At 39.9% G+C, this 10,134-nt stretch overlaps 1 protein-coding gene across 4 annotated transcripts in view; it reads left to right on the top strand.

Annotated features, from left to right (window-relative positions):
- Positions 1-9,713, top strand: part of Prss23 (serine protease 23) — a 19,836-nt gene extending 10,123 nt beyond the window's left edge. For 2 of the 4 annotated variants that reach the window (XM_048787940.1, XM_015477327.2), the window contains exon 2: positions 7,283-9,713. In XM_048787940.1, the coding sequence (XP_048643897.1) occupies positions 7,296-8,444 (1,149 nt within the window). In that variant the 5' untranslated portion in view covers positions 7,283-7,295 and the 3' untranslated portion in view covers positions 8,445-9,713. Of the gene's footprint in view, positions 41-4,364; positions 4,520-7,282 lie in introns of those variants that run through there. The other 2 variants (XM_015477326.2, XM_015477325.2) reach the window with 2 other exon arrangements.
- The last annotated feature ends 421 nt before the right edge of the window (positions 9,714-10,134 follow it).

Genomic DNA, 10,134 nt, shown 5'->3' with positions numbered 1-10,134 from the left:
TGGAGGAGCGGGACAAAGGGCCGGGTGCGCGCAAGGTGGGGTAAGTATGGGCTGCTGGGGGCATCGGGGACCTCGTTCGGGCCGCTGCGCGGGCTCGAGGGCTAGGACACGGTCCTGAAGGAGTTCCAGGAAAACCCAGGAGCTGCAGAACGTTTGGATTCACGTAGTGTCACTTATGAAGGAAGTGGGGGAAAGAAGGTATTGAAACGATCTTGGGTGCAGGGTCCTGGCTAGGAGTTGAGGTGAAGCAGGCTCTGACAAACTCACCTCCTGTCGGGGCGATGGCAGCACCGCCACCACTGCCACTTGTTTTCCATGAGTTTTGCTTTTACTGTATGTGATTCCATCACGTTCGGAGCATTAATTTTTAACACTAGACACGTGATTGTGAACACACCTTAGCAAGCAAGAAAAAAGATTAGCAAACATAGGTTAGGGAATAGGCTCCTTTCTCTGTTGGCTGCCCTGATGGCCCTGTGCTTCCTGCAGGGTGCTAAACCTAGAAACTGCTGTTTGAACTATCAACAGTTTGAAGCAAGTATTTCTTCTTCTGCCTTTAGGCATTCATCACAAGTTGTTAACTTTTAAATAAATGGATTTTTTTAGAGCTTTAAAAAAACTTTTAAAAGGAGAAAGAGATCAAACAACACCGTCATTCCCCTCCAGGATACAAATTGTGTTTGTTTTCAAGTGGTCTCATGAGAATTCAGCTGATAAAAATCCCTTTTTATTGCCCATTGGGTTACACCCAGGAGAATTCAGAAACAGTCTGTAGCTAGTGGAAAGCTCCAGGTTATTCGAGATCAGGATTAAATTGGGTTTGCTTCTCTGAGCTCCTGTAACTGAGGGCTCCTTGATTGCTCCTTAGGAACAGAGAGGCCAATGCTAGAATTGTCTCCACATGGCCCTGTGGAAAGAGTTGAGTTTATAGTTGAAGTCTGTTGTGGCCAAAATCCCTAAGGCAAATTAGTATCAGGATATTTGTTGCACATTGTTTCAAGATCCTACTTGAGCAGGAGAGCATTTAAAACAGGACTTCTGTCTTTCAAGAAGTCTTTTAGGAGGGTGATTGGAGGTTGAATGTGAAGAAGGAACTTAGAAAATGCCACAGAAGCCACTACATGGATTTCTGAAAGTGTGATCATATGCAAACCATCTACATATGAATACATCCTTTACTTGTCTTTTTCCCATCTAAATAAAGTCAAGAGATAACTTGTCATGCTTCCTGTGCCTGAACTAGGAAGGAAGCATTTTTCCGAGGTAACTAATATGGATCTTGTTTTTGTAACACTGACAACTATTCAGGTAGATGGTGAATGTAGGTGCCTTTTCTGTCTGTATCGTAAGTGCCAAAGGCCCATTAGTGTGTCTGAGAACATTGTTAGCCCCAGTCTGCAGTCTTTAATAGTCTCAGGTTCGCCTGTACATCTCTCTCAGAGATCCTTTAATGAACCAGGCATTATTCATGCATAACTCTCACCGACTCTGGGGAATTTGTTTCTCATGGCCTCACCATTGACAGTTTTATGCACTCTGTTTTTTGTTCTGCTGCCAGGTTTGTCCCCGGATCGCTAGGGTAGTTCATTTTGCCTAAAATCTGATAGAGAAGTTAAATTTGGTTCAATCACAAAAATTGTGTTTAGAGTTGCTGGACTTGTAAGTTCCCTTTATGAGACCGTAATTCTTAAAACATTATGTGATTAGGTGTGTTTTCCTTTAAAAGGGTCTATGATTCAGGAAAATGAGAGCAAGGCTGGTTACAGAGTATTCACAGAACTTTGTTGTCTAAGCATTTGCTTTAGGAATTATCATGGTTTCACTGTTCAGTATTCCTAGCCCTAGTTCCATGGAAGTCATCCCTCTGAATGGTATCCCAAATTAGCATCTTTCACACTTTCCTACTGTTTCTTTAAGTCATTTATAGGGCATCACCGGAATTCAGATGTTGTACAACAGACAATGATGACCCAAGGATTCGGTTTTCCCTCCCTCGCAGCACTTGTTTGCAATAGGAGTTAAATCATTCTCGCAAACGCTGGCCCCCTTGAGGAGACCTCTGTTGTTGCAGTTTTGAAGACTAAAGTGCAGAAGGAGATGGCAGTCACAGTGCCATTCTCCAAAGAGACTGTTGCTTGCACATTTAATAATGTGCAGAGTCCCTCTACCATACAATTAATGGACTCATGAATGGCAACATACTCCTAAAGTATAAACACTTTGAGACTCTGGAGAGGGAGACAGTTGCTCATGTTGTATGACTGAGCATGGAATGTGTAACCCCCTTGTGAGTCAGATACCCAGAGTTGGGAAAGGAATATTGTTTCTGTATTACTAAGCACAGTGAAAAACAGTATTTGCTTACCTTAATTTTCCTTTTTGCTTTGCCATTTAGGTGAAGTGATACACAAAAATAGTTGGGAACTTTAAAAGATAATTTATGTGTATAAGAAAGACTTATTCTTAAAAATGGACTGTTGTGGACCTAAATTTTCTTAATCCAGATATAGATATAATGAGAATAAGATTCAGAAATCTTCATTTCTTTTTTAAGGTATGAGTTTTCCAGACAACACTACAAAGACAAGGTTGATCCCTTTGTAAACATGGAAGAGAATGTAAAGTTTTGTAATCCATTTGTTACCTTTCCAGTTATAGGGATAGGAATGTTTTTATTGCATCTGTTTAAATCCTGGGGTGTCTATTTTAAACAAATTTCAGTGGACTTACACAGACTTACCTAGAGTTTATAAAAATGGAAATATTGTCTCTGGGGAAATTACTATTATCAAATGAGTTGAGAAATTATTGCAAAGCTATCCACCTGATTTTAAAGGACCACAGTTACCATTGGCTGTGTTGTTAATGGGAATGAGCCAGGGTAGGGTTTTTATTTTTTATTTTTCAGGGTAGGGTTTTTATGACTCAGAAAAAAATTCCTTCCCACTCTGCCCCATAATGGACAATAGGGATGTTCCCCTCACACGTTTTCTTTGGGACCTGTCCTAAAAGCATTCACGCCCAGCCACTTAGTTCCACTCCCTTCTTGAAAGCCAACCTCTGCTGGAGTCCCTTGTTTCTTTGGTAGATGACCAGGGCAATCTTATCTCCCAATTAGGTAAGAGAGGACAAGATAAATTTCCCTTTTCCTTTTCCCCTACACCTCCAGCCTTGGTAATTCAAGAGTAAACATCCCTGAGCAGTAAATGACAGTGCAGACACTGTTTATAAACAACATTGTCTTTAACCTGAATATTTTTGATCCTGGAAACTTAAAAACTAGAGAATCATGGACCTATGAAGACCAGGTAAAGAAGCATTTGTTTAAGGTGATATTCAGGACAGTTTCTAAACCACCCTACTTAAGCATTTTTTAAAGAAATAAGCAACTTAGAAACCTTGTAACTTTAATACAGAGTATCAATTTAAACCTACTTGAAGACTTGAGCACACACAGCTGTATTTTTCAATTTCTGATCAGGCATTTAAAAACCTAATAAATTCAGAATAATTTGATTTGCATTAGTTTCCAGAAGTCTGCATGAGTTTCTAAATCTGAATTGAAGTTTTAAAACAAAACTTTCATAACTTTAAGGAAGACAGAAGGCTGTCAGAACAAGATCTTATCACAAATAAGTATAGTTCAGTAATAATATAGAAAACTTATAAGCAATATTTCAAACTAACAGATGCTAGTGCTTTTGAAGTATCTGAAAAGTTGATTCCGAGAGGTTCAAGTTTATCCCTGCTCTGTTGGTTTAGTGGTCTTTGTTTCCATAGATAGCTTACTTCTCCTTCACTCCTGGCTAAATGACCAGAATTTAAGTTGTAAGGACTCTGAATCTGTAATATTCTATCATACAGTAGACTGTTTAGCATTCTCTAATAACATTCTGTGATTTGTAAATGATCCCAAAAGTTCTTGGCACATAGTCATCTAACATTTTGCCAAAGAATAAACTTGATCCTCTATATTGAGGGGCTGGAATGAGGTTAGGGAGAGGGCCTAGCTAACTTCCCAGAGCTCACACCCCCAAGAAAAGACTGTTTTACTGCTCCATACTCTGTATCTCTCATGAACTGGTTCCTAAAAATATTGTTTCTTTTTGAAACACAAAGAAAAAAAATATGCCATGGTGGCACTTGTGAAATGGGGCATGCTTTAAGGTCTTTGAAAGTATTTTTTAAATAAACAGGGATTTACTGTACAGGCAAAGTACTTGGAAAATTGAAATTAGAGTTAATTTTGCCTGAGAGAAGGAATAATTCATCAGTTAAGGTTTCTGGATGGATTTTTAAAGTGTGTTTCCATTAGTTTCAGACTTTTTCCTGCCATTCTCTTCCTGACACCCTATCCAACAGACTTCTTCAATTTTTTGATAAATGGATAAAGCTCCAGACAGATGCACTGGAACAGTGGGTGTTGGTGCAGTCCATGATTCAAGTTTCATACTCCCAGGATCCAATTAAATACAAATTTCACATTTGGGATTTGAAGATCCATGCTCCAGATGACAGTGTGAGCATATTATAACTGTCATGTTCTTTATGCACATTGAAATGTTATGTACAACTTATGATAATACACAGTGTAATGCTATCTCCTCTCCTGCTCTCTCCCCCAAGAGTCATATTTTTAAAAAATAGGAACACTGGGGTTGGGGCTGTAGCGCAGTAGTAGAGTGCTTGCCTTGCATGTGTGAGGCACTGGGTTTGATCCTCAACACCACATAAAAATAAATAAATAAAGATATTGTGTTCATCTACAACTAAAAAATATTAAAAAAAAAAAAAAAAAAAAAAAAAAAANTTGTATTTGATTCTAAACACTGTCCTGTCCTACCATCCTGGTTCTCTCCCTTTCTGTCCTTCTACCTGTTTATTCTCATTTATAATAAGCAACTGGAAATTTTTCAGGAACACTTGGCAGCTTGGACCTCTGGATGCAGTGTTTCCTTTCTTAAGATAAGCTGAAGTAAACCTTGGTGTAACTGCTCCATGTTAGCAGAACTAACATTCTCCACATTAGTCAAAGGGAGGAGGGGATGGTGTGTTGGGGCCCAAGACACTATGCATGATTCCTTTTAGTACATGTCACACTTGGCAGGGATTCCCGTGTAAGTGGGGCATTTAGTCACCTAGCAGCAACTTACATAGAGGAAGGGCTCTTCAAGCCCAGATGAGCCTAAGAGCTGGGTCCTTAACCAGTAGATGGGTGGGAATAATCAGACACAGAGGCTGATCTGTCCCACAGATTTCCCAAAGGGTTGTCATTAGTACACCTATCCCCATTGCCAAGTTCCCCTCTGGGAGGAGGACTCAGGATGGTATCAGCATACCCTCCCTAGTACCCCAGCAAACATACACGTGTGTGTGTGTGTGTGTGTGTGTGTGCATCCCATGATTTCAAGAACTTAAAAAATAATTAAATTCATTTCTCCTCACAAAAGGGTCTAGAGACTCTTCCAGCAGTGTTTCAGGGAATTAGGAGATCCCAAAGAATTTGCATTTTCAGGACTTCATTCCTTTCCTTTCCCATCCCTATTTTCCCTGACAGAAATGGAATTCAAGAGATAGAGGCAAGAAAAAAGATCCCAGAGGTGGGTGGAGCACACACATATTTTAGAAATACAGCATGTGAATATTGGGAATGTGGATTGGCAAGCTCAGCTGGACTAGATTGGGTCAATGGGATTTTCCAGTTTTTATGTAAAAGCAAGCACAAGGCACCCAAAGCTGCCATAACTCTGTACCCTCAAAGAGGAAGAGGGTGAGAATAAGGGAGTCATTTATTCCTGTTCTTGCTGTGATCCACTAGCAACTTGAGACTTTTTTCTCCTATTCTTGGATGCTTTATTTTGAATGAATTACCCTACTTGCTGAGTCAGCCCAACCAGAAGATTCAGAGCCAGTCAGAGCCAATTTATGCTTAAGCATTTATGAAAGTACTTCCAATCTTCTTTTTTGCTGTCATTTTTCTTGGGGGATTACTAATTCTGGGTCTTTAAACATACCTTTCCATGATAAAATCCAAACTGTTTTGTTTAATACACACAACTTTTCTCATCCATCTCTTGTCTGCTGCCATTACCACCTCCTCTTCTCCACCCTTGCTGAGCTAAGTATAATTGCTGAAATGACTCAGTGTTACATATTTTGGTGCTCTTGCCCAGACTGTGTTCCAAGTCTTACATTATCAAACTTCTTTTCAACTTCAGTGTCCATCTCAAGCATCCCCTACCCTGGCATGCCTCTCTTATTCTCACATCTGACTTTATGCCCTTAGTCTGAGTAATCACATCATCTATATACATCTCTGTCATTAGAAGTCAGCATGCATCATTCAAAAAAATTATTTTCTGAACCACACCATTCCTTTGATTTTCCATTAACACAAGCATTCACTCAATAAATCATTGCTGGGTGCTAGCATAAGCCCAAGTGCAAGGCATTTACTCTAGCTATGAATGCAAACACAAACACCTGAAAAAATAACCAGGAGTAGCATTCATAAGATATACTTCATGCAATATTAGAGCTTTAGATATTTGACATAGATCCTGTTAGTGTACAACATAATCCAAAGGAAAAGGGAATATTTTGTTTGTTAATGACCTGGTTTCTCGGGAACTAAACATGTAGTAGTAAATATTCTAAGTTCAAAGCAAAAAAAAAAAAAAAAAACCAACTTCTCATACCATCTTTCAAATGTACCCATCATTTAGAAGCAATAGAATTCCTAATAAGTAACACTGTGGAACTCTCCCTCCTTGATGCCTTGGTCACTCAGTAAGTTATACAGTTTAGATTTATCCTCTACATGAGCAAGTGTTCCTGAAAAATTTCCAGTTGCTTATTATAAATGAGAATAAACAGGTAGAAGGACAGAAAGGGAGAGAACCAGGATGGTAGGACAGGACAGTGTTTAGAATCAAATACAAAGAAAACTAAGAATCACATGGAAATTGAGGCTGGTCAGCCATTCATCTGGGACTAATGACTATAGGCATGCCGCCCTGCAATGTACCATCATAAGGGACATCTTAAATCAGAGGGAATGACCACCCAATCTTATTTGGAATTCATAGCCACTGTAATATTCCCAAGGTCAAGTCCTTGCATTGTAAGTAAGACTGTTATCCAAGGATTCCTTTCCACACCCTGATTCCTAAGTTCACAGACTTAGAAATAATGACAGGCATGCTGCAAGCTTTGTCAGTCTGCAATAAATGAATGTTCAGCCCTTACTTTCCTGACCTACTTGTCTTCTTCATTTCTACAGAATTGTGCTCAGCATGGCGGAGATTCCAGGGCTTCTCTTCCTTCTCCTCCTGCTCTGTGTTGTTGGGCAGGTGAGTCCCTATGGTGCCTTCTGGAAACCCACTTGGCCTGCTTACCGCCTCCCTGTAGTCTTGCCCCAGTCTACCCTCAACTTAGCCAAGCCAGACTTTGGGGCTGAAGCCAAATTGGAAGTGTCCTCCTCATGTGGACCCCAGTGTCACAAGGGAACACCTCTGCCCACATATGAAGAGGCCAAACAATACCTGTCTTATGAGACACTCTATTCCAATGGCAGCCGCACAGAGACTCAGGTGGGCATTTACATCCTCAGCAATGGCAGAGGTGGAGCTCAACACCAAGACTCTGAGTCTTCAGGAAGGTCTCGGAGGAAGCGGCAGATTTATGGCTATGACAGCAGGTTCAGCATTTTTGGGAAGGACTTTCTACTTAACTACCCTTTCTCAACATCAGTGAAGTTATCTACAGGCTGCACTGGTACTCTGGTAGCAGAGAAACATGTCCTCACAGCTGCCCACTGCATACATGATGGGAAAACCTATGTGAAAGGAACGCAGAAACTTCGAGTGGGCTTCCTGAAGCCCAAGTTTAAAGATGGCGGTCGAGGGGCCAACAGCTCCAGCTCAGCCTTGCCTGAGAAGATGAAATTTCAGTGGATCCGGGTAAAACGCACCCATGTGCCCAAGGGTTGGATCAAAGGCAATGCCAATGACATTGGCATGGATTATGACTACGCCCTCTTGGAACTCAAAAAACCCCACAAGAGAAAGTTCATGAAGATTGGGGTGAGCCCTCCTGCTAAACAGCTGCCAGGGGGAAGAATTCACTTCTCTGGTTATGACAATGATCGACCTGGCAATTTGGTGTACCGCTTCTGTGATGTCAAAGATGAGACCTATGACCTACTTTACCAGCAGTGTGATGCTCAGCCTGGGGCCAGTGGATCAGGGGTCTATGTGAGGATGTGGAAGAGACAGCAGCAAAAGTGGGAGAGAAAAATTATTGGCATCTTTTCAGGGCACCAGTGGGTGGACATGAATGGTTCTCCACAGGATTTTAATGTGGCTGTTAGAATCACCCCTCTCAAATATGCTCAGATTTGCTACTGGATTAAAGGAAACTACCTGGACTGTAGGGAGGGGTGATACAGTGCTCCCTCCTGGCAGCACTTAATATTTTTCATGTACTCATTGTAGGAGAGGCCAAATTTTATCATTGGCTCATGCATGCACATACACATGTGTCTCTGTGTGTGTAATGTGTCATGTAACATCCTTTACCTAATTTCTTAAAATTGCAGGATGACTGGCTTTATTATTTGAAAACTGGTTTGTGTATCATATCACTTAAGAAGTTTGAAAGCATACTTTTGCATAGAAGTAAAAATCAATACTGATGTTTGGGGCAATAGGAAATATTTGACAATTAAGTTAATCATTCACTTTTTTTTGAGAACATTGGCTTTTATTTCATCTGAACTTGTTTCAAAGGTTTATATTAAATATGTGGCATACAGGAGATATGAATTCTTGTGTGTGTATGTATTTTCTTCGGAGATTTATATCTTTATATTTTAAAAATTCTTGATTATTAAAGCTTCCAGATGGTAGTATGTCCATCACATATAACTCTTAGGAATTTCACAATACTTCTTAGGCAGTTATAATATTTTGGATTTGGAGGCATTCTCATGTTAGTCCTTGAATAGTAAAATAAATAATTTATTGGCTCTGTTAATATACATGTTCAACTACATCTAACAATAAACTGGCACCCCAAGCTACTTTTAGTTTTGAAAATGGTTTCTCTTCCAAAGACTGTCACTCTACTTTGTGGGAAGTCTTTGCTTATGGTTCTGCCAGTTTTGTAGTTAAGCTCATTTATCCAATGATCACTTAGCAGATTTCACTCACATTTCTAGAGCTAGTTGTTTTGCAAAGACTATAATCAGGGTCTAATTAGAGCAGGCTGTATTGCCTCTCTACTCACAGTTGTGGTCGGAATAAAAACAATCATAGCATTTTGCCCCTGGAGTGTAGCATGTCTCATGTTTTATCATTTGGATGGAGTAATTTAAAATGAATTAAATTCCAGAGAACAATGGATGCATTGCTCGGCAGATGTCACAACAGAATAACCACTTGTTTGAAGCCTGGCACAGTCACATAGCCTAATCAAAATTTATTTCTGCATAGTTTTCAATGTGCTTTTGGAGAGTTGTGTACTTGTTCAATCTGGAAACTTTTCTGTCTTGTTGTAATTACTTTATAGTAAAAATACTTGTCATTTGCTCTAAGAAAAACCAGTGTGACTTTTTCTTCCCCTGGCTTTAAAAGGATACCTGTTGGTGGAATGTTCTGGACTGGAGGCTTGTGTAGTCAGGGACAATAATAAAAATGAAAATTGAGAGAATATAAAATGTCTCAGAATCATGCACTCCAATAAATGTTTTACAAATACAATAATTGTAGTATCTAAAGAAAGGAGTTTGATTTATTCTATTTTAATTTTTTGGTCATTGGCCTAAGAGCTTCTTTCTAAGTATATCAATGGAGAAAAAAGCAATTGGAATACGAGGCAGATGTTTACTTTGCCCACACCCTACTAATATCAACCTGCATCATGGCAGCGAGGACATGGAAACAGCACTGGTGACTTAAACCTCCTGGTGGTTTGTGGCAATAGAGCTTTTTGAAGGGGTAATCCAAGGCACTCAAGACGTGTACACCACACACTTTCTTCAAGTCACATAAGAAATACTATGCATAGCAAGGAGATGCAGGGCCGCCAGCAATCTTCTGAGTTCCAGTACAATTTGCTTTGGAATCTAACAAG

The sequence above is a fragment of the Marmota marmota genome, unplaced genomic scaffold (genome assembly GCF_001458135.2).
Source record: "Marmota marmota marmota unplaced genomic scaffold, marMar, whole genome shotgun sequence".
Classification (NCBI taxonomy): Eukaryota; Metazoa; Chordata; class Mammalia; order Rodentia; family Sciuridae; genus Marmota; species Marmota marmota.
This window is presented reverse-complemented; position numbering and strand designations above follow the sequence as displayed.